Source organism: Scleropages formosus, chromosome 2 (genome assembly GCF_900964775.1).
Source record: "Scleropages formosus chromosome 2, fSclFor1.1, whole genome shotgun sequence".
Classification (NCBI taxonomy): Eukaryota; Metazoa; Chordata; class Actinopteri; order Osteoglossiformes; family Osteoglossidae; genus Scleropages; species Scleropages formosus.
The window spans coordinates 29,054,985-29,082,706 of record NC_041807.1 but is presented as its reverse complement, the minus strand read 5'-3'; the positions used below and the strand labels follow the sequence as shown (position 1 = coordinate 29,082,706).

The 27,722-nt window shown below is 44.8% G+C and overlaps 1 protein-coding gene across 3 annotated transcripts; it reads right to left on the bottom strand.

Annotated features, from left to right (window-relative positions):
* Nucleotides 1-31: 31 nt before the first annotated feature.
* Nucleotides 32-27,162, bottom strand: znf512b (zinc finger protein 512B). 3 transcript variants are annotated; one of them, XM_018756772.2, is made up of 17 exons: nucleotides 26,097-27,162; nucleotides 22,487-22,612; nucleotides 10,180-10,259; nucleotides 9,669-9,797; nucleotides 8,904-9,076; nucleotides 8,564-8,799; nucleotides 8,147-8,218; nucleotides 5,568-5,699; nucleotides 5,136-5,260; nucleotides 4,565-4,657; nucleotides 3,067-3,168; nucleotides 2,362-2,550; nucleotides 1,741-1,995; nucleotides 1,485-1,586; nucleotides 1,247-1,309; nucleotides 1,050-1,148; nucleotides 32-516 (listed from the first exon to the last, which is right to left on the bottom strand). In XM_018756772.2, the coding sequence occupies exons 2-17, from the start codon at nucleotides 22,608-22,610 to the stop codon at nucleotides 196-198; spliced, it is 2,295 nt and encodes a 764-aa protein (XP_018612288.1). In that variant the 5' UTR covers nucleotides 22,611-22,612; nucleotides 26,097-27,162; the 3' UTR covers nucleotides 32-195. The 3 variants fall into 3 exon arrangements, with proteins under 3 accessions (XP_018612288.1, XP_029105580.1, XP_018612289.1); XM_029249747.1 differs by lacking the exon at nucleotides 26,097-27,162 and having other exon boundaries at nucleotides 22,487-23,009; XM_018756773.2 differs by lacking the exon at nucleotides 26,097-27,162 and having other exon boundaries at nucleotides 3,067-3,165; nucleotides 22,487-23,009.
* Nucleotides 27,163-27,722: the final 560 nt, after the last annotated feature.

Genomic DNA, 27,722 nt, shown 5'->3' with positions numbered 1-27,722 from the left:
TATATATTAAGGTTAAAAACACTAGGTCAGTTTGAAGTTTAACACAGGAACAGTCTTAAATTTCTGTTACCTTTCTTCTTTTGATTCAGAAGTACTTCACATTAAGAACAAAATAAGCTTATAGTTAACAATCTGGAGGAGGGGGTCATTGTTGAGCCCATCACGTGTGGCCTTGGTGGGGTGTGTGAGAGTTAGTTACTCAGTGGCTTGCACCTTCTTGGGCTTACCCCTCCTCTTGGCCACAGGGTTACTGTCTCTGTTTTGGCTGGGTCTTGTTGCTGAAGTTGGGGGACTGGGCTGGGGGGCTGGTACCGGGCATGGGGGCTGTGTGGCGATCACAGTCTTTGGAGGCAGGGGCTCCTCTTTTTCCTTCAGTTGGACTCCTACCGACTGCTCCCTGGGCTTGCGACCCCTCTTCTTCCCTGCTGTGCTCTTCTGGGGGTCATCCTTCTGACTGTCCTTGGGCTCCTTTCTTTTGCTGTTGGGTGCCGTGTGACCAGATGCTCGAAACCAGTTCTGTGCACACAGATACCATTGGATATAAAAGCAAAAATTGAATTACTACAACTACAACTACAGGAGGTCTTTTCATCATAACAAAAATAATAACACAAGAAAAAGCAAAGCTACAAAAGAGGGTGTGACAGCTTGCTTATTGTGTGCTCAGTGTTTGCCTTTTTAATTAATTTAAAATAACAAATCTCAAAGTCCCTAAGCTGTTCCATGGATGACTGAACTGGAGGAAAAAACAGAGCGAGCAAAGAACCCACAATGCTGTACTGCAGACAGGAAGCTCAGAGGCTTGTTCTACTACTGTGAAGCCTTACTGGAACTTGAGTCCTACTAAGTCCTCCATCCTCTGTTTCTGAGAGCCTCGGATCAATTACTCTCTAATCAATTGTCATAAAGTATTTGTGGACATGTAGCACCTGAAAAATGCATTTGTTGAACCATCTGATTTTTTCCTTGATGATATGATGATGATGATGATGATATGAAGGCTACCCTGCAGCTTTCACAGGAGGCAGTCTTACCCTCATAAAGCTTACCTGAGAGTGCGTCTTGCTGATGTGGTACTTCACGCCACTCTCTGAGCTGAACTCTTTTTGACAGAGCAAGCACCTGTACTTCCCCACAGCACCTCCACCCTGTAACAGGAGAAAAGACACTTCAGCCCCCTCCCACTATACCTCATCCAGATAACAAAAAATGCATGATGTGACACTAATTAAAAACAGAAGCATACCTTGTTACAGTTTGCTAAATGAGCTTTCAGTCCTGATACGCTTGAATACACAGCTTCACAGCTCTGTAAGGAAATGGATGAGAACCAAATGAACGCAAGTTCAAGAGGCACATCCACTACAGCATTTCGAGCAAGCAACCCAATCCAACTAAATGACAAACCAAACCTTTCATGCACCCCCCCAACTATAAAAAAAAAAAAAAAAAAAAAAAAAAAAAAAAAAAGAGTTATGACTTACTGAATTTGGGCAGCAGATGAAACCCTTCTCTTTGACCTCATTCTTCCAATTTTCTAGCATTTTAGGGTTGAATTCTGGAAGCCCGGGGCGAGTGTAGTTGAGCTGAAAGAAGATATTTAAGAGGAATTCTTTGCTCATTACCTTTGGGGAAAGCCTGTTTTGCCAGTGATTAGAGTGACATGTTTTTTTGCATTGGTGTTTAAGCGAGCAGGCTTGGGTTGGTGTATGAGTGTGTGACTTGAAACTGCCCTCTTACCCTCCTGATGTCTGGAACGAGGTCATCCTTCATCCGTCGTTTGGTGCCCCAGTCCCTGGCTAGCTCGTCCTCAGCTATCTCTTGCAGGTGGAAGACAGCTACTTGGGCAGAGCGGCGTCTCACCCTCCCGCTGGGTGTTCTCTCAAACTCCTCCACCAAGCTCTCCTGCTTCTTGTCCTTGTCCTGCGACTGCTGCTCTACACGTTCTTCCTGGAGGGTTGTCTGCTTCCTCTCCTCCTGGTCCTCAGTTTTTAACTATGAACCAGAAGAAACAAAGCAAAGTGAGTCCTGTTACTCCAGTGCAGTAGGTTTTTATAGCAGAGCTGACTAAAGTAGGATAGCTCAACTGAAAATCAATCAATAAGGGGAATTGTTACTGCAGAGTAAACCACTGAGGGTGACTGTTACTGCCAAGCTGCGGAACTATACACCAAAGTCATCATGTTTGGGAGGACATTTCACACAGGCACCTTGCAGAAGACGAAACAAGGATAACGGTACCAAACATATATTAAAATAGTCATACATGTAATAAATGAACACTGAAGGTTGTGGTATTCCAAGAAACCGTAACTAGTTACGGAGAAAGATACCAAACTGATATGAGACTGCTAGTCTTACCGAAAGGTCATCAATGGGTGTGTTGGCATGCTCAGAGCGCAAGTGATAGTCTCGGCCAGCTTTTGACTTGTAGCTTTTATCACACTGCTGGCACCTGAAGACAGGCTTGTCGGCCTCAGACAGCTCTTTGCCACAGCGCTTCTGATGGTACTGGTACCCCATGAGGCTGGAGAAGTGTGCAGAGCAGCCCTGCACAGGAAAATGGAAATGTGGGAAAATAACACCCACTTGCAGGTCCACCATGTCACTGTACTTTTAGACAAGTTGCACAGACAACCACATTAATATACCCTATTCATTTTTTTCAGAGACGTACTTACTTTTTAAATGGACAAACGCACAGGCACTAACAGACGGTTAAAGAGGTTAAAGATAGGCTGAACAACGTTGGGTGAAATGCCCCTTTTAAATATTGTTATCGATAACCGTTTTAAATTGAGTAATTCTGGATACAAGCTTCTGCTAAGCAATAAAAAAAATACTACATTAGCTTGAATGTTTTGGTTTAAGGAAGGACTCAGCAGCAGAGAAAAGGCGCAGTGTACTGCAGCCTACAAGTAAGGGCACATCCGTATGCATACGATATTTGCATTGCCTAAAAAAGCCCCCGTATCCTTTTTCCACTGTGCGCTCTGGTGTGAGTAATACAAAACAGTTGAGGTAGTGCATGGACAGAGTTAGAGAGAGAGAAAGGCAGGAAAATACCTCGTTGGGACACTTAAGTTTGCCCATCTGTTTGAGCACCTTGCGCAGTCTCTCTCTCTCCTGTTGTTCATCCCCCTCTGGCCCTTCTCTCCCAGAAGGCTGCTGGGGGGGGGTTGTGGCAAAAGTAAGCATATCATTGGACCATTTTCTCAGTAAAATGCTTCTCACAAGTCTGTACATCAAGTACAGTCAAATTCTTTGGAACAATTCCAAAAAAAATAAGAACTATCTATGTAGACTATTCAATTAATACTTTCATATTAATTGGACCCAACTCAGTGAAACACCAAAGAAGGGAGGTGTCCACTTGATAACCTCAATGAAATACCCATGTTGGCACCCTGTTAGTGGATATGGTGGCTGGGGAGGAGATTAAGCCGCTTAGTCCCGAGTTATGGAGATGTATGATGGCGTTGCCTGATGTTTTCTCCGGGGCTTTATGTGCAAGGCAGTGAGGTCGGTGGAACTGGGCTGTGTGTATAGCCATCTTGTGTATGTTGAATGAATGTATACTTTTGAAAGTCACTGAATTTCTTGTTGCTATTAAGTACCGTTTAGTGGCAGCAGACTGTTGGCGACCACGCAATCACAGTGCATCCAAATATATTCTGTTTCACCGAATTGATCCTGTGAAAAATCCAATACTATTTCACTCAGCAATTAAAAAAAATAAACTGATTGGTGGAAGGGGGGGATGCGGTGGCGCAGTGGGTTGGACCACAGTCCTGCTTTCCGGTAGGTCTGGGGTTCAAGTCCCGCTTGGGGTGCCTTGCGACGGACTGGCGTCCCGTCCTGGGTGTGTCCCCTCCCCCTCCAGCCTTACGCCCTGTGTTATCGGGTAGGCTCCGGTTCCCCGTGACCCCGTATGGGACAAGCAGTTCTGAAAATGTGTGTGTGTGTGTGTGTGTGATTGGTGGAAGGTCAAAAGCCAATCTTAAGGCTGAAGGCCAGAGCAGGGCCATGTTTCCTGGGAATCCTGCAAAGACCATTAAATACGGATCCGGCTGCACATCTGTAGAAGGAGCCCAGTGGACCAGACAGGTCCAGATAGGGGACAGGCGTGCCTGGACACTTTCCTGATCTCCTGTGCTAATGAGGCTACGCAGGTGTTTTTTTTCTTCTCTCTGAAGCCTCTACTATTAAAACAGACTTCTGAGCTATGCAACAGCAACAGGGAGCAGCAGTCAGGTCTCCTGGCAATCTCCACACCTTGTTTTCCTCGTATACGTTGCCCCCCCCAGGCTAGCTCTCAGCTCCTCTCTAGCTGTCAGCCTAGTTTGTAGCCATTGAACCAAGGCCTGTAGACATGTGCTTGTACACTCACATACATACACGCAGAAAAGAGAATAGCTTTCTTTGTTCATTTATCATTTATAATGCTTTTATGGTGGTCGTGCATAATTTAACACTGGCAACAATATGTCAGCGTATTGTTGGGCAGTTTCGGGAAGAGCAACACAAAATGCATGACCGATGGCTGCATGTCTGCTGATGTCACCTTGCTGTTGTGCTCCGCCATGGTGTGATAATTCAGTCCCGCCTTGGACCTGAACTGCTTTTGGCACTGCTGACACTTCAGAGCATCCTGGAGCTGAGGACAGAATAGCAGGTCTAAGGTTCACGGATCACTTTACCTCTAATGAATCCGGTTTGCAGGCTCTCTTTTGGGGATCGTAACTACGAAAGCTAATTAAAAATGTGGATGCGACCAATAAAAAACGCTGGATCAAAGACTAAGTGGCACTGAACATGCTTGGCTTGGCTGCATAAACGAGAGCAATTGAAGCTGTGCTGATAGTACTGCAAGCCGCATTTATGTCATCTCTACAGCCATCCAATCAATGGAGTGGCTTTAATGAGTCCCTGGGCCTTACAGGTGCCCCCTCGAGAGAGAGGCTAATTATGTGAGTCATCCTCTGACCCACAATGCACTACAATTTGAGAGCTAAACAAGCAAGCTCAGTTTCAAGAGCACTGAAAACAGACAAACAAAGATTGCGGTACAGAGGAGCTCATAATGAAGCGAGCGCGTGTGTTCACTTGTGTGGGCAATATTTCGGAGCTCGTACCTTCTGACAGATATCCATGTGTTTCCGGAGACCCACGACGGTCTTCCTGGAGACGAGGGAGCAGGTGGGACACACGACCTCCCCCCGCTCTGTTATGGTGTGCTGCCATTGCGCCTCCAGGCCCCCTGGGCACGAAGCATCAAGGTCAGCAGGCAGCGCAGCACAGGGGGGTCCACTGAGGACTCATTACAATAACAAGTGCCTCCCCAGCCTTCACGCTTGTTCAGGTCGCTATGGGAATGAATGCTTGCATGGGAGGTTTGGGTAGGTGCTTTAGACATGTCTGACAACTTTTCTCATGTCCATAACACAGGGCTTACAATTAATGACAAATTACACTGTCCGTGGTGTACTATGAAATGTATGAATGATAAAAAATTAGACCGAAATACAAGGTGCTTTTTATTCTTTCCTTTTTTCTTTTTTTTTTACCGGAGCACAAATGCGATGGGTCCTTTTTCGGCAGTGGAGTCTGGAGTTTTCTCACAGGCTCCTCATTGAAGACATGTCCGTCCATCCTCTTTACCCGCCCGGACTTCAGCTTCTCCTCCACTTTGTTCATTCCTGCACCAACAAATAATACGTGATCCCTGTGTCCTTTTCTTTTTCCACTTTCAGATGCATTATCCTTGTGCCATTTTTCACAATGACTTTAACACTGGAACAACTAAGAACACGAGACAGCAGATACACTTTCCTCTTAGAAACCTAGCAGAGCTGATAATTAACTGTCTCAGGTGGAAGGTGGTCCATTAATAAGAGACAAAGCCTGCATTTATATCTGCAACACAATCTAAAACGAGTTTGTCATTCTGAGGGCCACAGCTTTACTTCAAACCACAACTTACAGCTATTCATTTATTACTCTGGTATATAGTCAGCTGTCTTGTTTCCTTGTCTTATGCCTTCGTTCAGCGCTCTGTGTCACCGTGTGAGAAGAGCGCTCTATAAAAATAAATTGAATTCATTTAGCTGATGCTTTTCACCAAAGCGACTTACAATTATTTACCAATTTATACAGCTGGGTAATTTAGGGCAAAAACCTTGCGTAACGGTACTACACTTGGAGGCAGGATTTGAACCTGCAACCTTTGGGTCTGAAGGTAGCAGCTTTAACTGCTACTCTACCAGCTGTCCCCTTAGAGGATGTATAAATGAGAGGTGATTTGTGTGTGCTGCTAAAGCGAACGCTTTTCTACAGCTGGAGGCGTTCACATCGAGTCCTGCAGGAATTGCTTTTTCTTCCTCCTGCTACCATGTTGGTGTGTGTGTGTGAACACGTTTGTGCCTGTGTGCCTACAGTGATGAAGGACCATCACATTAGTCATTATGCAAAATGCATAATGCTTGACGGTTCCGGCGAGCTGTCCCTCACTGCTGACAGCGAGGACGACTCAAAGCGCTTCTCTGCTGCAGCAGGAAATTAAACACCTCTGTAATTGCTGCATTAACAAAGGAACAGCAATTATGTGCAATCTACCACCAAGGAGAGTATGGGGGAGGGTGGGGGAATAACAGAATCGCTAACATATGGAATGAAAGGCTTTTCTTATGGAGTGCTGGGAAAACCTCCCTCTTTAAATCTGCCGTAAGCTGATCTTGGCAGTCAGCTACTGAACACGTTAAGCGTCCATCCCTCCTGGTAGAGCGCAGGAAGGCGGTTGCTCACGATGGCAATGCTCAAAGTCCAGTGCGGACCTCAGCGGAGCAATAAGATACCAGCCCCCGGGTTGTACTGCACCTCTTAATATTGACATGTCAATGAGGTAACTTTAAATTTTAACAATGTTCTTGTGCCATGTCAAATACCGCTCCTTTCTATATTATGCATCATTTAGTACAATATTAAGTGGATAGCACGATATTAAGAGTTACAGCGTAATATCTGTATTTTTCTGTGCTGTGTTCCATGTTATGGGGGTGCGGTGGTGCAGTGGGTTGGACCGCAGTCCTGCTCTCCGGTGGGTCTGGGGTTTGAGTCCCGCTTGGGGTACCTTGCAACGGACTGGCGTCCCGTCCTGGGTGTGTCCCCTCCCCCTCCGGCCTTACGCCCTGTGTTGCCGGGTAGGCTCCGGTTCCCCGTGACCCCGTACGGGACAAGCGGTTCTGAAAATGTGTGTGTGTGTGTGTGTGTTCCATGTTTGGAGAGCAAACACATAGTCAGGGATGTTTTCAAAATGTTGTCTCGTTTCTTCCTTGGCTTTATATAATTTTAATGAAGTTACTTTTGAATTGTAACCGCATTACCCACCACATCTTAATTTAATATCTATGTTCATGTTTATCCATTTAGCAGATGCTTTTCTTTAAAGCCACTTCCACTGAGCACCATGTAGTAATGTTGGGCCACACCTTATTTATCAAGGTGACTTATATTGCTAAATACACTACTTACAACGAGTCACTCATCTACACACCAGTGAAACACACTTTGTGTCACTGATACACACACAATGGGTGATTTTAGTCACTAGTCCACCTGAGAAGCAAGTTTTTCAATTAATTTAATAATTTACCTTTTTTAGTGTTGGAAACTGATTCAAAACTGTCATTTTACTAAAAAAAAAGTGCTTCTGAAAGCCCACCACGCAGATGTATGTGACCGTCTTTGCAGTCAAATTACGTTGTCTGAAGTATACCAAAGTTCACTTCTTCAGGAAGTCTCAGAAGGGGAAGTATGTCATTGAAAAAATTATATTAATACAATATTTAACCTAAAATACAACTTGATCTTTTTCTACTACCAATAAATGTTGCACAAAATTATCTGGAATGCACAGCTAAGCAGTGTAAAAATTATACACATATGGCCCAGCTTCTAGGTGTCTGTTTAAGAGGAACATGTTTGCCATTTCACAAAAATATTTACATGTATTTATTTAGCAGATGCTCTACTCTAAAGTAATGTACAGGTCAATAAAGTGCAGAAGTGTGAGAATCCTGTGGGTGGGCTGGAATTAACACTTGAAAAACTGGAGGATCTTTGAGAGGAGGTGAGATTAAGCGGCTACCTTTCAGGCCAAACGTTCCCGAAATCGATGGCTGTTCGCCAGTGAACTTCTTTGGAGTTTTCTGTTTCCTCCCTGGCTCGAGTGAGGAACAGAAATATAAAGGTCAAACACTTAGAAAACAGCTGGAGGAGCACAGCAGCAATTTCCTGGGTGAGTAACACTGAATTTTCCTTGTCATTCTCGGCCAAGATATTTGGAATAATATTTTCTTGAGGACTTCATTACAAAACAAGAGAAATGGGAATTTTAATTAATTCAAGGAATTTCTCCAAATGATGCTTGGAAAAGCACAGAACGGCCCTGACCGATGGCTCCCGGACAGACAGATTTACAAGGCCACTCTAAGCAGATTTTCCTGTGGTTGATCCTCAGTGATGGGACTCCAATAAACCTGTCTTGGGGGTGTAACAATCTTACTGTGCCTTGTTCTCTCTGGGTCCTCCTCCAAATAGGGAGGCGGGAGGCTTCCGCCTTCGCTCTCACTGCCCCCAGGGGTCTTGGGTGAGGGCTCGGAGGATGCGCCCTGCTGTGTGGCGTGCTGCCTTTTGTCTGCCTTCTGCACGGCACACTCGCCATTTTGCGACGGCCGGGATGCCTCCTGTGTCTTCTTCACCTTGGCAACGACCGACACCTCCGTGGCGTTCTCCACTGGCCTGAGCATAGGTGCGTTAAGATAAAACGAGTGAGACAAACAAACGATAAACAAAATAAATAACTGAGCAAAGGGTTAAATGCAGGAGGAGGAGCAGGTCTTAACCTCTTCTTTGCGCCCGCCTTGGCTGACCCCTTTGGCAGCTTGGGCTCCAGCCTGGGCTCCTGGGACATCCTCTCAGGGTGATTCCAGGTTTTGTGCTTTTGTAGGCGGACTTTCGAGGCGAAGATTGCTTCACAGTACGGGCATCTGTGGCTTAGCTTTTCTGCTATGGTTGCCTGAGTTAAAAAAATAAGAAAAAATACAACATCAGATCTCAAATTCTTTTTTTTAACTAGGATGCCTAGCAGGCGCGGGCAGCCGCTGCCACTTGGAACCCCAGAGGTTAATTTTTCTCCCTTGCCTTTTGGTTGAGAGTTTTTCTTGCTTACCTTATAATGGTACTACCTAGAATAGTTCTTGTAGAAATTTAATGTATAGATAACTTTTTATTTGTGCTGTTATAGCTTCTGATCCTTTGTTCAGTGCTCTGTCACTTTGTGAGAAGAACGCTCTATAAAAATAAATTAAATTGAAGTGCGTAATGAGAAAGTCGAGACGTTAACAATTAGCATAAAAATCTACTTTCCTGTACTTGGGGTTGCCAACCACCTGTAAGTAAATTGTGATTCTGTCCAGATGAGAACGATACTTTGCATGAACGTAAAACAAATTCATGGACATTGCCCTGAATAAACAAACAAGAACAAAATACAAATTTCAATAGTGTCCTGGATTCTGTAGCGTCACTGCACTTATGTTGCACTCCAACAGCAAGCAAGTTAACAATGGGAAAAAAAAAGAGGCAACGAGCAGGACTCAGCTGCTTACCCCCTGGCACCGCTGGTAGTGGTACTTGAGCCCGTAGATGCTGGGGAACTCCAACCAACAGCCGGAGCAGGGACACTTGACTCTGGATCGGCTCTTAAACTCCTCTTTCCACTGAACCATCATGGCTGCCTGTATAGCCGCGACGTTAGACAAGGCACACGGGTTTCCGTACGCAAGACCATCATTCAGACGTTCCCACAACGGTGTTTAACGGGGCCGCGTCACGTTACACCGTGCATAACTCTTAACTTATAGCCACCGAATTCTTCTGGCGTCCATTTCCGAGAACTGCCCGGCACGTTACCTCTACACTGACATCTGTTCTACTAACCAAGTCATTCAGTGCCTCTCTTCCCAGGAAATTCGCAAGGCAAAGAAACAAGGAAAGGCTGGATATTTTGTACGTCGAATTTTCCCTGCAGCTGCTTTCCTGTTTCAGTCTCAGCCAATGGAAATGCCACAGCAATGCTCCGTTATCGCTGTTTTTAAGGCACGTTTGAAGGATACTCACTGGGATGCTCCTCAGCTCCTGGATTTCTGCTCTCGGCCGTCCTTTCTTCTTACCCTCTGCTCTCTCGCTACCAGAGGAACCTACAAGATTTAACAATAAATTGCTGGATTGTCTCCTGGACGATTTCAGAGGAAAGTCAACATACTCTAGCGGAGGTTTTCAGTGTTGAGGCCCAAGGCTAAAAGAAAACAGGAATTTATCAAACTTAGCAACAAAAAGAACAAAATACAACTGCTATACAGCATACTATAGTGCAGTACGTTTATACTCTCATAAGTTATACACACACACACACACACATTTTCAGAACCGCTTGTCCCATACGGGGTCACGGGGGAACCGGAGCCTACCCGGCAACACAGGGCGTAAGGCCGGAGGGGGAGGGGACACACCCAGGACGGGACGCCAGTCCGTCGCAAGGCACCCCAAGCGGGACTTGAACCCCAGACCCACTGGAGAGCAGGACTGTGGTCCAACCCACTGCGCCACCGCACCCCCTCCAAACTACAAATAATACTTGAAAAATATTTAATACTAGCAGTCTTTACATTCAAGAAAGATCTTGAAGTCCCCTCATATTAAAAGCATTTTAATTCAATATTTGTGCTCTGTATTTCACTAAAATTAATTTTTTTCAGGTTTAAAAGATACATTACTCCACTAAAAATGCAGCTGTACAAATGGGTAAATTGTTGCAAGTGGCTTGGAACAAAAATGTAATATTGCAATTTACTTTGGACAAAAGATCAGCTAACAGGAGTTAATACCAAGCAGACTGTGGTATTTTGTTTTGTATTTAATTGACAATATCCAATTTTATTTGCAGAGCACATTTATTGAAATGATTTGTTAGAACTGCATATTGTAGTTAATGCTAATGACTCTCAACATTAACAGGCTTACTTTTAAAGTAACTTCAGTACGTGTAGTTTTTTTTTAACCCAATGCTATTACCTTTACTCAAGACCATTTTTGGATAAGTATTTGAGGATTTTTTGAAAGTAACAATACTTTTATTTCCATACCCTGTTATTACTCTCACCTCTGGTTATAATGGGAAAACTTGTATAGGACACAAACATTGACGGAAAAGCACAATGAACCACACACAACAATTGAAGGTTTATTTTGTAGAGGAAAATGGCAGAAACACTATGATACAGACAAGAAAAACTACCAGGCTGTTTATGTTCTGTTCAATACTTCTGTATTTAACAGTGTGAAACCCCATCTAGTCCATTTCTTTGACCAGACTGAACAGAATCAACCATTTAGAAGAGGGGGGAGGGAAAAAAAAAAAAAGGAGAACACAGGCACAAAGAATACAATCTTGAGAGAGATGGATGTTCTTCCAAGTAAGGCTGGATGACATTCAGTACTTTTGGAGTAGCAGTTGAGTCATCTCTGAGCAGTGTCACAGCCAGCTTGTGTACAGACAGTAGTGCAATGGTTCAGTTAATTTAGACATTCAATTAGCTCACATCTCATTAACTGTTCTTAATACCTTGGTATGAATTCAGCTGTGGAATTGTGTGATTAGTTAAATAACACCAAACTAATCAAAGTGGATATTTTTATATTTTAATGGTATGCAAAAACTATGCAGACCTAAAAAGTCTCATGAATGCCAAAGCTCCCAGGTACCCTGCTGGAAACAAACATATCCTTAACTAGGGATCATGGTGAAGTTAGCTTCCATAACTTGGAGGCTCTGAAGGCCATGAAGAAAGGCTGCTTTGGAACTAAATATAGCCTTATTCTAGAGTATGATGATTAGCTTTTAGAAGTAAGTGAAATTTTTATCTTGAATTTGATTTACAAACTACAGCCTCACCTATGTTTACAAGTGTAATACCCACCTGAAAGCTGCTTTTAAATCAAATTCTCATAAATCGGGGTAAAACCAGAATTCTTTTAAATGGAAAAATTACAATGAAAACCCAAGGGTATTTTTTGAAATCCTGATATTATCACTTATTCAAAGAAACCGGGAGTGTAGTTAGTTTGGTTGCTGGCTGCCTTCTCACTGTCTGGTCTGCCGGTCCTTTCTGAGAGACCTGTAGTTGGGTGCAGGGTTTAGGCTTCTTCATTCACAATGCCTGAAGATAGAAAGGTGCTGACCAACGTACTTCATCTCATACTAGGAAAAGGAGTAGCGTTAAGTCAAAACCTGTCAACGGGCTAAGGGGCAGCAAGAGGACTCACTTTGAGGAAATACACAGTTTACTGGACTGACAGACAGACACAGAGTCAGTAAATTTCATAAGTCCCTCTTCCCATGTCATTTATAGTTTGCTGTATCTGGGAGATTCTTCATTAACGCAATATTCTCTTCCACCCATCTCCCATGCTGCACTGCAACACTGCTGATGCACCCTTTTTCTTGGATAAAGACACTTGCTGACTGCCGACAGTTTAATTAGTTGTCAGCAAGACTTGGGCTTTCAGCTCTTTAATGTGCATACTGTACTTTTCCTAGACACTCTTATTTCCTCTGTGACGACCTTTAAACTGTGGTGAAGCATCGGGGAATGGGAAGCGGAGTGGAAATGGCATTGTGATGCTGTGTGAATTTCCCTGTCCTCAGCAATGTTTTCTCTGGGCCACAGTGTCTTCCTTGTGTCTCATCATGTCTCAGTCCAAACAAACATAGGGTTGCCATGATGAAGAAAGTATGGTGAAAAAACCTTCTCTGACTTGTCTGTGGACTTGAAGGTCTAATGACCTCACACAGGTGCCCTGAAGTCTTAAAAATATGCAGAGTGTAGAAAAGATTAACTGACACCTTGATACCGACAGGTGGGATCTGTTCGTGGAAAAGCTTATCTTCACAGCCATGGATATAATGGTTCTAAACAGCATCCTCCCTACAGCCATCAATTAGCCGTTCACTCGGAGCTCCGGGGTAGGCTGCGATGCACAGTGACGTGCCATCCAAAGAGTACGTTCTTCAAGACTAAGCAATACACAAGACGTTGAGTAATCCTTCATTATGGAGAAGGACCATGATCTCTTGTGCAACACCGTATTATACTGGTAAACTGAACAGTAGAGTGGCACAAAGGAAACGAACCTCCATTTCAACCGCGACTGAGCATTGGGTAAAATGGCGCAATCCCTCTGAACACCTTTAATCCACTGTCAAACGGCAATGGGCATCAGGGGTTTCTTTGTTGTCGAGCAGCACTGCCATTTAACCTTGCCCAGGATGTTTCAGCTTCCTGCACATATTAAACGGGGCTTTCTCCCGTTCCACTCTTCGTTGGGCAAATAAATGTTCTTGTGTTAGCAAGAGGGATCTTTTTGCAAGATGTACCCAGTCGCTCTACTGAGAATGAAATTGAGGGCGCTTTTTAAATTTTGTCTTTGAGCATAGTCTTAAAAGAAAGCATAATTAATTAATTCCACTCTGGGGGGGAGCTATGTTTGCGTTGCTATGGGAATAAGACCCACTTCTCTTTATCGTCATTTGGCCCCTTTCCTACTCATGCCCACATGCATGTGCGCACACACACGAACACACAGTCTACAGTCATTTCTTCTGCTTGTGAGAAGAGAAACCTTCCCAGCTTCTCAGGCTACAGCTGCTGCTACTAACCAGAGCCAAGAAAGGAGCTGCAGTGTAGCAAACTGTGCAGCTGTCTCAAATAACCCTGTCGTTGGCTTTGCTATCTGGAAGCCTTTCTTTTTCACATATTTTATCCCCGAATTTTCCAAAACACAACGGAACCAGAAAACCTTTCCCCGCTGCTGTTTCCGCCATTAATGCTTTTTCCATTGTTTACTTTTTGTCGTCGCGCTCAGGCATCTCATTTGCTTGCGAACTCCACCAAGGGAACGTGTGACGCGGTGGGCACGGAAAGGCCCTCGACTGCCTGTCAGCAGGCCAAGCGCAGTAGCTCATGGTGTCTAATGCAGAGAGCCACTTTCACGCTTTAATCGCTCCCTTTTCTCGAAGCAGTCGGCATGTATAAATAACTGGCGAGCAACTGCAAAGTTAGAGAGTCGCTTACGTTTAAATCCAGGCATGCTTAAGTTTACACTCCATTAAGTCTCATTATACACACAATTATGTTTACATTTCCTCTTCGGCTCATCCGCAGAGCAATATAATCGAACTGAAAGAATACGTTTAGAGCATGAGACTAAAAGGTTTATTTTTGATTGTGCTTCAGACAGAACTCGACCAAATTCAGATAATCAGTAGCATACGTAACCACAGAGAAAGCAGCGCTGTTAATTTCACGGACACGTGGATGAAAGTGCCTGCGGTGAGGCCCTCTGACTCCGCGGTTTTGTGCAACCGGGATAACCTGTGGATAATGGAGACGTCACCGCAAATGCCTGCCAGACAAGCTGAAGGCGTTCTTAATGTGGAACAGCAAGACAAGGCAGAGACGACTGTGGGCAGAGAGGCAGGAACCAGTCCAGGGAGGGCCTGGTGGGAGCTTGGTGGGAGCCTGAGGTCTGAGCTCATTCATATCTTCTCCCAGTCTTCATTTTAAAAGTAGCGTAACAGACAAGCTTATCAAACAGCATATAACTCATCACTTTATTAACCACACATATGTTTCCTTTTGAAGCAATTCAGGCCAAGTACATCACTCACTGGTACAACGGCAGAACCTTTCCTGCGACTTTAACTTAATCACTATCTGAAGTCCAAGGAAAATGTCTCAACCAAGGCCACGCAAGTGTACCTGTCTATCCTGACTCAGTGTCTGGTCTACTCTCAAGGCAAAGTAACTGTACCACCTGTCTTTCACGGGCTTGCTTCAGGTACAGTACACTCTACTGTCCAACTGCACTAAACCAAACATCCCATACGCTAGAAAGCAAGCATACCTGAAAGGATGGCAGTATGGATGAAACTAAAGCTTTCACAACTTATTATAGCAGCAAAAAAGATGTGGCCAAGACAAGAGAGCAGTAGGTCTATCAAAAGTTCTCTACGGACAGGTCAAAGAATGGACACGGTCCATCAACAGGCTGTCTAGGCATTCTTTTATTCATTCAAAGTTTACTCTGCATTTCTCTAATACCTAGTCCATACTGGCAAAAACGTGCTGCAGAGATCTTCTCGCTCCTTTCCGACATCCCCACAGAGCCTTTCCGTAACATTATGCATGGCCTGAAAAATAAAACACTCTTCCATACAAAAGAGTCAGTGACTTAGGTAGAAAGCTGAACTCCTCTGCTCTGGGTACCCAGCTACCAAGTCTTTTCTCTATAAAACTTGATTTTATTCCCTGTAACACAAAAATTAACAGAAATAATGACAATGATTGCAAAATTGCTCTTTTATACAACTTAAAGCTGTTTTATGTCTTGTGGCCTCATTGTGAAAGTGCTCATGGATACACAGATGTAAAAGTTTCATGAAGATGAAGGACACATTTCGGATGACACAATCCTGAGATTGCGGACAGACTCACTGTGCAGTGCAATCCCCAACGCTCATATCCCAAAAGCTCCCCCAAAAACCAACAAGTGATGAGTTGTAATTCGGAAGACCCAGTGAATCCAAACCATTATCCCTTTCCAAATAAAGGGGAATGTCTGTGTGGGTGCGGGAAATGGAAGTTAAGTGCTTTCTTTATGATGATGTGAAAGATGATGAAGGGATGTGTTGCTGTGGTCTGGGAAAAGCGATGAAAGGTGGAACACAGAAAAGGGAGAGAGCTTATAAGCAGTAGATGGAGCTTCATGGCAGTGGGCTGGCCTGCCGGCCACCGAGAGGAGCATAAGGCTATGACGCTCTCAGTCCGTAGCAGGGAGTCGCTCAGAGGAGAAGCTGGAGATTGCAGCAGGAACAGGCTGTTGCATGAGAAAAAGGAAAGAGTCTACTGCTTCCCCTAACACACACACACACACACACACACACACACACACACACACACACACACACACACACACACACACACAAATATGTAAATGCTGAGCAGGCAGCTGCCAGGCTGTAGACAGCCACTGTCAGGTGGCCTGCTTTCATGGAAACGTATAGCTGTCTTAATGTGAAAAACAAAAAGAAGTGATCAACTTGTAGCACAGTAAGGTATAAAGAAAAGAGCTTAGGTGCTCGAAAACCCCCTGTTGTTCGTAGCATTTTGAGCAAAGATGGGAGGGCAAACTTCAAGCTTGGCACAGTGACTGTCACATATAATTGTTGGTCCATTGAGTCTAATGTCATTTTCCATTCCAATGACTTTAGAAGTACATGCGGCATTCATTTTCTGACATACGCTTTCCAGCCAAAGTGTATCTGTCACGAAAAATAGACACGTCTTGCAGTAATCTTGAAGTGTATTTATTGTAATGACCCATGCTACTGTTTGTTTGCATGGGAAGATTTGTTAAATGTAAATAGTTGCATTATGGGAAAAATGGGTAAAGTGTGCAACCATTGGGGGGACTTGCGGGCAAAATAAAGGGGTGTCCGTGTTTGCTGGCAGGGAGAAGAGAAAGCTTGGAGAGTAGTAAGCAGGTTGGGAAGACTGGCTTGAAGTGTAGTTCTTGAAGGAAAAGGGGCCCTGGGACCAAAAGTGTTATTTTACTGTGTACCGCTATTCCAATAAAACATTTGTGATGAATGCTGTCTGTGTGCCCCATCTAAACCCACAGCACTTTGCACCACAGCATTAATGTAAAGGAATATACTTTCTAAAATACAACCTAAAAGGTCAACACAAATTATTAACAAGTTCAGCTTAAAGAATGTGCATTTTCCACGAAACAAGGCCTTCATACACTAGTTAACATAAAATGCGCCTAGGCTGTGTAACCTAGGAATAGCAAAAGTAGCCCAGTTGGTTTTTCTCATGTAAACAAATGTGTCTGCTAATGATTTACTAGAAATAGCCCTTTTGCAGAATTCAAATACTTAATGAGTGTATCAATATGTTCGGGCAGAAGGCGGGGGTGCAGTCTGTTCGCAGTCAAGCTGGCAGGGACACACAGGTCATCTTTAGCTAAATGTGGAACATTCTTATAGCTCTGATATCACCCAGACCACCCACTGTAAGGATATTTTAAAATTTGTTTGCTAACATATTAAAAATGTGCCAAGAAAAAAAATTAATGCAATGTTTGTTGGCTTGATTTTACAGTTTGATTAATCAACTAATTATTTATGTCCTTAATCAGTTTTTTTTTAACATTCGGACATGGTATGCTTTAATGTACTGATACATAAGTCGCTTGATCATTAAAATTTTATGATTATCATAATTTACTTTACCTTAGTTCCAACTAACAACAACTAAAAAGAATAAAAGCTGAAATGTTGCAGAAAATTAAAGAGTCAAAAAAAGGCCAAGGGCAACACAGTGGCACACCGTGTAACACTAGTGCCTTGGAGCTCTTGGGCTGCAGTCCCTCCCACACCCCCCACGGATTCAAACCGGGCACAGTCTGTGAAAAGTTTTCGTGCTCTCCTGGTGTTTGCATAGGTTTACCCTCACAGTTCAAAGATATGTGGAAGGTCTGTTGCTGGCTATTAACTGACTGTTGTCTGTGTGTGTGTGTGTGTGTGTGTGTGTGTGTGTGTGTGTGTGTGTGTGTGTGTGTGATTGCCCTGTGATACACTGGCACCTTATCCAGGGTGTAGCAAGCATCATGCCCTAAGCCTCTAGGACAAGCTCTGCACCGCTGAGACCCTGCGACAGGATCGCAAACTTGGCGATGTATAAGTGTATGGATGTATAAATCTCCAAGGCTCAGGTAGTAACTTCATTACAGGTGAAAGTTTTGTGGCCAAAAATTGGGGCCGCGTCCTGTGGTAACACCGGGGTTTCCAGGACGCAGTCGGCCCTTTATACCCGAAGCACAATCATCAACTGAACTCCGGAAGAGGAGCTGCTGATGCTTCTTCTTCCTTCCACAAATAATCAGCTGTTGGTAATGCAGCCAGCAGCCTCGCCCAGCTGCTGACATACGACGAGCTACCTTAGAAGTGATCCCACAAAAAACCATATTGCAAGCATGAAAATATGCAACAGCAGTAAAGTCCAGCAAAACAACGTGTTTGCATCTCAAAGAGTCTAAAGCATGCATGTGGTCCCTCTGGATACCACCTCTCAGGTTAAACATCTGGCGAGCGTAAATTTTATACTCAACAGGGCTGATGCTTTGTCACACAACAAAAATAGCAACACGCAGTCTGGTACAATTAACAGAAACTATGGGGACGAACATTAGAATAAAAAAAAAAATCTGCATCACAGAACATTTTGAAACATAGTGAAAAACAGATGAGGTATGTCAGACACAGTCTCCCTCATTATCCCTCATTCCTCCGCTTTCTCCTGCACGCTCAGTCACAAAACTTTGGCTGTCTTGTTAAAGATGGTCCTGGGTAAGGGATGAGCAGATTTATGGCATCTCTTTAATTACCACTGTGCGCATGGAATTCCAAACTGTATGATGCATTTCACTGACAACCTTTCTGGCAAAACTAAAATTAATAACACATTTTTTCCCCTGAACAGAAATAATGTGTCTGTGGGGGACTTTCTATCCTTTCCAGTCAAAGCCGTCCTTTTCAATTAATCTCGTCTGTGTGAAAAACCCATTTCCTGCATAAATTCCAGTTTTACAAATATCACTCTCATACGAGCAGACTTCCTCTTTACACAGCGCACATGTAGAAAATGTGTACGACATGACAATTGTTCTTGAACGCGTCATCGTTACTCATTCAATCACCCGTTTCATGAAACTGCTGCTTTGCTCCATATTCGGTGCCAATGAAATAGTGATGGGGGTGCGGTGGCGCAGTGGGTTGGACCACGGTCCTGCTTTCCAGTGGGTCTGGGGTTCGAGTCCTGCTTTGGGTGCTTTGTGATGGACTGGTGTCCCGTCCTGGGTGTGTCCCCTCCCCCTCTGGCCTTACGCCCTGTGTTGCCGGGTTAGACTCTGGCTCCCTCCAACCCTGTATGGGACAAGTAGTTCTGAAAGTGTGTGTGTGTGTGTGTGTGTGTGTGTGTGTGTGTGTGTGTGTGTGTGTGTGTGTGTGTGTGTGTGTGTGTGTGTGTGTGTGTGTGTGTGTGTAATAGTGATTCAGTTTCAAAGTGGAGGCTGAGAAGAGATTTGCAATTCATAGATTGATCTCCATTCTGTGGGCTGAACACTGCTGGGCTCCAGTAATGAGCTACAGCAAAGTTCACCGGCCACACTGTACCGCAAAGAGTGACTGTCACCACAATTATGGTATGAAAGGGACTTGGGCACAAACAGCCATACCGCTTGAAGGAAGCTGGCAGCAAATGCCAGAAATTCAGGGAATAATGTAGAGCCAAAGTGAAAACCCCCAATCTCTGCATAAAACACCACTAGTACATGCAAATCTTCATCCTAACAAATTGGGTACCTATGTTTTTCTGTACTATTTGTTTAAAGGACTTTGAGGAAACTCCCTGTCTAGACCCTCTGTATCTGATGCAACCCGAGCGCTTGGATCAGGGGAACTTTCCGCAATAACGATGTCAACGGTTAACAGATTAACCGGTAACACTTCAAAAGGAAATTAAAGGGGAAGTTCACCTTCTTGGCTCTTTACAACATTTACCTTTGGTGTGCGGCTGACACCGCTGATGACTGTATTTTTCCAAAACGACCTACTAAACACATTAAAAACAGAGGTAAACGTCTTCATTATGGTTTTTTTAGGCACATGGGAGGCAGCATAAGGCTGTTGCTCTTCAATACAAAAGGAAGAAAAAAAAGACTGCGAGAAAGCAACCTGTCATCAGTTGTACCGAAGGGTCGCTACAGCTAAAGCCACTTTTATTCAAAACTCTTTATGCAAATCTTTCCACAGCATTGGATGTAAAAACATCATGTGGCAAATTTCTGCATAAAATGAGTTGCATTTTTCCAAGGCTGAACAAAAATACACATCACCCAATAATCACACACACACACGGACAGTCTGAAACCACTCATCCCAAGCGGGGTCACGGTGAGCCAGAGCCTAACCCGGCAACACAGGGCGTAAGGCCGGAGGGGGAGGGGACACACCCAGGACGGGACTCTAGCCCATTGCAAGGCACCCCAAGCGGGACTTGAACCCCAGACCCACCAGAGAGAAGGACCCAGTCAAATCCACTGCACCACCACGCCCCCTTCTTACCCAATAATGAACTACTAAATTTATTCATTAAAGTTATGGCAAAACTTTTACTATAAAGACTATGTCTAGCATGAGAAGGAGATTTTAGAAATCTATACTTGACTGAGGAAGTTTAAAAAAAAGCTAAGATGCTCCCTTATGTTTGACATATACAAAATCTAAATAAATTAAGCTTATGCACATAGTTTATAGATTCATATTTGGTGGGGGGGGAGGAGACTAACACCAGAATAAGTGAGTAAGTGCCACTGCAGCAAAATCAACTCATAGCGACCATTTGTGTGGTTTGGGAGCGGTTTACCATAGCCTTTTTCCATGTCTTTAAACTGTGGGAAGAAACCAATGTGAACATGGGGAGAACTTATGAAATACACAGAATGAGCTGGGTTCGAATCCAGAGGTCCAACAGTCTGATTTACATGCACCTTTGCTGTCAGAGGCTCCTGGTTCCCTGGGTTGCCCATTGGATCACTACGAGCAAGACACTATCTGTCTGTACTCTAAACATGAAGTGTCCCCCAAAAGCCATATTCTAACCTAAGCTGTGAAAAAAAAATTCCGTTATCGTTCACGAGTGAGCAAGTCAACAACAAAATAACGCTATCAAAAATGGCACAAGCGGTTTCTTGATATACATTAACTTTCTAGTTAAGGAGGAATAAAATATTTCTACACTGCTGTCAAGGAGTGCTTCCGAGATGATTAAGAGATGTAAATCATACAAAAAAGTAATGCAGAGCCTTCGCGTTAGTGGAGAGGAGGTTCTTGCCTAATGACATCCCTGTAAAATAAAAAACTGCTGGAAAACTTGCTGGATATCACCATTCAGAAACACACATTTCAGTTTATGCATTTTGCTTACAAACATACTTATGCTGCAACACGCACTGCTGGGCTACTCTGAGTCTTTTTCTTTTTCACTACGGTTGTATGAAGGTAGCTTCATATCGCATTCATTACAAAAGCTTCATTTCAGACAAAGGCCATGTGCTTTAGGCTAAAACATTCCAAACACAAGCAAATAATTTGCGAAAGCCTGCTACTTCTTCATATACACGGAACCGTGTTTTCCTATTCCGTTTTTATGCTTATATTTTTCAGAAGATATTTAAGTCATTAAACTTGCGACTTATGATTAATTACATTGCTCGTAATGCAAAAGAGTACGGCCGTACAGCTTCTGAGTCGCTGTCTAATTTGAAAACGTAAGTAAATGCCTTTCTAATGCAGTGCTGTATGCGCGCACATTTTTAATAAGTGGGATCTCATTCAGGGTCAGTTACAGTGTTATTTTTTGATAGCTTTAACGGGGTTAATGTTAACAGCTGAACAATTACTAAAACTGGTATTTCCCTCTATAATCTGCAGCGAAGCAGGAATTTACTAATCAACCAAATGGCCACCACTTCTGACATATAATTATCTCAGCTTGGTATCTGTTATATTTAAACCATTATGCTCATATATTCTACGGACTATATTTTAGAGAACACCGACAACAGCACCACATCCTGATGTTCTGCTTAGTGTAATAGCCAGCTTCCGACTCTACAATGATCCAGCTTTTGGGGGTGTGGCAGTAGGTAGGACCGGGGCGATGCAGGTGGTTTTGGATTAAAAGTCAGTAGTTCTCCATTTACTCATTATCAGTGAGCATTTGCCCTAATGCTGGGTCACGATGGTCCACAGCTTGCCCCGGACGCATAGGGTGTTACGAAGGACACGAGATACCAGTCCATCACACACACTCACTCACTGAGACATTAAGAGCAATCTAGAGTCACCCGTTCACCTGAAACACATGTCTTGGGACTGTGGGAGGAACCCAGAGCACCCACAGGAAGCCCACACAATCATGGGGAGAACCTGCAAATTCCACACAGACAGATGGATTTGAACCCATTTCCATGCCCTCAGCCCAGAAGCTCTAAGACCCCAGTGTTACCCGCTGCGCCACCATGCCTCTCCTTAGAGTCATTCAGGTGATGAAGAGAGGATCACTGACATTACAGCACACATCAAAACTGTAAGGCTTCTCGTGACTGAAACGGCCTCACACAACAGACACACTGCTGGTTCAGGAGATCGGGAGAGGCACCTGATGATTAGCGAGCAATCTTCTGCGTCTTGCCAGGGACAGGCTCCACGGCACTACGTCGCCAGCGACTGTGCACTCACCGTGCTTGCTGTCCTCCGTGCCTGCCATCCTGGTGGCTGCCCCCAGGGCGTGGGACGGCTTTGCCAGGCGACCCCTGGCCACGGCAGGGGGCATACAGCCCAGCTTCCCGCTGGAAGTCTCCATACCTGCAGGCCACACACAGGTGAGACGGAAGCACAGAGAAGCACACAGGCGCAAAACGGTTCATCGCTCTATATCTTCCTACCCTTTGGCTTCCTGGAGCATGAAAGATTTCGGCAGTTTAATTTGGCAGATAAACGGGTGCTTTGTGCTATGGATGTACATACAGAACTAGAGAGGCCCTAGGGAAGAGAATGGGAAGCGAGCGCTCCGTTAGCATCCACAGAAACTGAGCTAGCCCGGCGCTCCTTTATTTACCCAAAGACGTTAAACAAATTTGTTCTGTACGCAGCTTGCATTAAAAACACTCATGTAATGTGAGAGGGAAACTTTTCTGAGATGTAGATTAAATTATTTCCCTGAAAATACAGCTCCAAAGATATTAGGCAAATTTCATTTTTCTGGTTCGGCATCAACGGCGTGTTTAATCCTGGAATTGATCCGCTGATATTTCATCATGTCATCACCATCATTTAAGGTTTGACACAAAAATTACAAACACTCAAGTTCAAATATTCCAAAGAAGAAACTTTGTTATCATTAGGTATCTGCTAACTGCGCCTCATCCAGAAAGATCACGAAGTGGACGGCCTTACTCGGGTAACGCGCTTAGGAATTTGACATATTTTTTAAATTTGTTTCCCATAAGGGTGCGGTGGCGCAGTGGGTTGAACCACAGTCCTGCTCTCCGGTGGGTCTGGGGTTCGAGTCCCGCTTGGGGTGCCTTGTGACGGACTGGCGTCCCGTCCTGGGTGTGTCCCCTCCCCCTCCGGCCTTACGCCCTGTGTTACCGGGTAGGCTCCGGTTCCCCGTGACCCCGTATGGGACAAGCGGTTCTGAAAATGTGTGTGTGTGTGTGTGTGTGTGTGTGTGTGTGTGTGTGTGTGTGTGTGTGTGTGTGTGTGTGTGTGTGTGTGTGAATATTATAATAGCGGTATTCCCAATTAATCTCTACTAAATTCAGTTTCATTGCCTGGGTGAAATATTCACCTGTGCCTAAAACGATGTGAGAATAAATTTCTCGAAATAAATGGGGTTGGGATTCATTTCTCAAAATAAACGGTTTGCTATCGCAACACTGGCTAACCCAGGTTTTGTCACAGTCACGTTTTTTGTGTTTTGTTTCTAATCCCTACAAGATTTTGCTTTCTAGTTAACATTTACCAGTTAGGTGAACTATTACATTTTGTGTGTAACAAAAAAAAAAAAAAAAAAAAATGCTCAGTCCCTAAAAAGCAGCCATAAAGAAATGATAATCATGCAAGTTTAACATCCATACATACATACATATTTAAATTACATGCACATATGGCCAGTAAGTGCTGGCTGCCTAACTTGACCGGGGTCCTCGGGATAAGATGCAATGGAGTCGTACGGCGGTAGTCATTCTGACCAGCACTCGGGATTAGGGTCAGTACAAGGGATTACCTGCGCTGTTTAAACTGTGAGTTATTCCAGTTAAACCGTTAACAGGAGTCTCACAAAATCATCGCTGAGCAGGCAGGCTACCGTTCCGGTTCACAAAACACCTTTTACCCCGAAGACGATTCGTTCATCCGTCCATTTCATTTAATTAATGCTTCACGAAAGGTTGTTACTCTTTTAACAGAGTTCAAGGAGTCACTCATTTAGACACTTTTAGTCGCAATATAATTACTACGTCACACAAATACGTACAGACAAAAATTGAGTTTCCATTACTTTTTGTAAGCATTAGTTCAACATTAGAGCCTGAAACTTAACAATATAACTCAAAGTATACTTTCATTCATGTATTATCATTAACCGCTTCCGCAGTGTGGGGCTGTGGGGGTCCGTAACCTATCCCCAAAACGCAGGGGGTGGGGCAGGGTACACCCTGGATGTGACGCTAGTCCATCGTGGAACAATCACGGATACACGCTAAAGGCAATGTACGGTCTACCTGAAACATTTACATTTATTTACTTAGCAGACACTTTTCTCCAAAGTGACTTCCACTGAACTCTATGTAGTGTTATCAGCCCACACACCTTATTCACTGCGGTGACTTACACTGCTAGATACACTACTTACACTGGGTCACTTATCCATACATCAGTGGAACACGCACACTATCTCTGTCACTCACACACTATGGGGAACTTGAACAGCATGTCTTTGGACTGTGGGAAGAAACCAGAGCGCCCAGCAGAACCCACGCAAACACAGGGAGAACATGCAGACTCCACACAGACTGAACTGGATTCAAACACTTTGCTGAATCCACAGGCCAGAAGTCGTGAGGCACCAGCGCTACCCACTGTGCCACCCTCGACTCTCAAACTAAGAAGAACGAGACAGATATCAGAGCGCTAAAGTCTTTTGATCCTGAAGCTGAGAGACTCCATGGGACACTGCAGGGTTAAACTCCAACAACACAACCAGACCCGGATTCCTTCGTGCGCAGAGCGAGAGATCTGCTGCCCGACCACCGCACCATCTTCCCACCCACATTCGTTTCGTACGCCGTTTATTCATTGTTCACATGGTTCCCTCCTCGTGCAGCTGACAGCTTCATCCAAGGTGACCCACAACTTCTGTGTTCTGCGCAATAAGGAAATTTCCTTTCGTGCAGCATGGTAACTTGTTACTCTGAACTCGTGTTGATGACCCAAGTACAGTGATTAGCAGAAAAAACTCACAAACGCATTTGCTGAAGCCGCTTGACCCGAGCCGGAGCCTAACCCGGCAACACAGGGTGCAAGGCCGGAGGGGGAGGGGACACACCCAGGACGGGACTCCAGTCCGTCGCAAGGCACCCCAAGCGGGACTCGAACCCCAGACCCACCGGAAAGCAGGACCTGGTCCAACCCGCTGCGCCACCACACAAAAAAACCGATTTCATAAAATATTTTGGCCGCGTCTTATCGTGGGAAAGGCCTTGTCTTTTGCAGCCCGTATTGCCAAGCTCTAGGAGGAGACGGTGGGCCACGGACCAATCATCAAGCCGATCAGATGAAATATCAGACATCTTACAATAAGAGCCGTCGGGTAGCAGAGGCAGCACGAACGCGGGCGGCCCGAGAAAGAAAAATGTGTCCGTCGAAGAAGACCACCAGACACACGCAGGCCTCCGCTTACCACACACCGACCCAGTCACCAGTGTGTTAAAAATGAGGACACGCGGGGCATTTATTACTGTGGCCCCATACACAGCCACAAACACAAACGCCGGTAGGCAGCAACTGCTTTTACTGTGCACTGAAGAGCAGATCTGGGCCATTAAACAAACTAAAGGTGAAAGCAACAAAACCTCGTTGCAAGTTTGTAAGGAACACCTATGTTATATATATGTATGACATACAGCTATAATAAACGTTCATTTATTTAGCGGACTTGTGAACGCAGGGGTTCCACAGCGACCGTCCGTGTCACCAGGAATAAGAGCAATGAATGACAGTAATGATCGCGATGATGATAACGTGTGAAGCAAGGCCGCGTGCCTCCCCTCCCAAAGGCCACACCTACCTGGAACGTCGCGAGTCGCCCAGCGCCGGCACCAGCGGCGGCCGGGTGGCGCGGGTCACCCACGTGGGGTCAGGCGGTGCACTCGGCTGCGCGCGGGTCCCTGCAGTTACATGGCAGTCGCACCTGCCGCCCCCGCGAGCCGGCTCGAGCGCACACCAGACGAGACGAGACGAGACCGACGTACAGACGCCGGGCGTCGCGGTCGCGCTCGGCAGCCACGCGCGCGCAGCCCCGCGCGCGCAGCCCCTGCCCGGGAACCCTTGCGGAGGATGAGGGCGGCGGCGGCGGTGGCGACGGCGGGAGGGGTGGAGGACAGGGGGGAAAAGGGGGCACACGCAAATCCAATAAAGCTCAACACTTTCACCTTTTTCCCCGCTCCAGCCTCCTCCTGTCCGGTACCCTCATTAATATGTAACCCACGAGGTGCTTTTTTTAACCTCAGCCGTCTGGTTTACGAGAAAACGACGAAAACGAAAAAATAAGAAAAAAAATAAAAGGCACAAACCAGGCAGACTCCGGCGACAGAAATTCCGTCGTCTCCTTCAAGAAATAAAAAAATACACACAGGAGAAGAAGCTTTTATATTCACTGAAGCAAAATGGCGACTTTAATACGAAGGAGGAGTAAAAAAAAAAAAAAAAATCCCTGCGCTGTAGCTAAAAAAAGGGAGACAGAAAAATATGTTTAGTGCAGTAATGTCGACAGCGTCTGGCCAGTTGGCTGGAGTAAAAGGAACCCCGGCGGAGGAAACCCGCCCGAAAGCCCCGTCCGCGTTCGGCTCCGACGCACTCCTCGGCTCCTTACCTCGCAATTATTTCTATTTTTCGAACAGATATTATCTGGGCGGCCGCGTACAGTAATACTGTGTAGTAGTGCGCGTCGGGTCATGCGCGATCCACTCTGTCTCTGCCTTTGACAGTTGTAACTACAGTCTGAAGTCAACTTGCAAACTCTCGCGTTATTTTTTTTATCCGGCGAATAAAATTCATATGGGCTGCTAAATATAAAAGGGAAGGCGAAGCGAGTGGCTGGACTCAGCGCTGCGCTGCGCTGCGCGGCTCGGCTCGGCTTGGCGCGGCCCCGCGCGTCCGCTAATGACGGAAACGGGCTTGGGCTGAATTTCACAGCGGAGACCTGAACGCTGTGACACCTCGTTCAGCGATCGATCACTTCGGGGCGTTTGGAAGCGGCCCGGTCGGGCCCAGCGCGGGATTAAAACAAAAAATAATGTTCATTGGCCCCTTTATGCATTTGTCACATGTGCATTAATCTTTATACTTAAAGGTCCAAAACCCATAAAAAAGTAACTGCTCTCACATTGCGCATTACAAATCATCATGTAAATAATTTACGACACATGATTCTGCAATACCAAAACGATGCCATGCATACCAGAATGGGTGAATTCCAAACAATATTTTTTAGTATTTCTTTAGGAGTATAATCGAACAGTATATTAATATCAGTCAAACCTGATAAAATACATGTTTTGCATAAGCAATGTTTTTTTTTTTTTTTTTTAAAGTACACAGACGACAGAGAAGTGTCCCGTAACATTCAATTAAAGCAGATGTCTCGCAGGCGTAGTTGAGTAAATACATTAACACAAGTTTGGTTATCAACTTT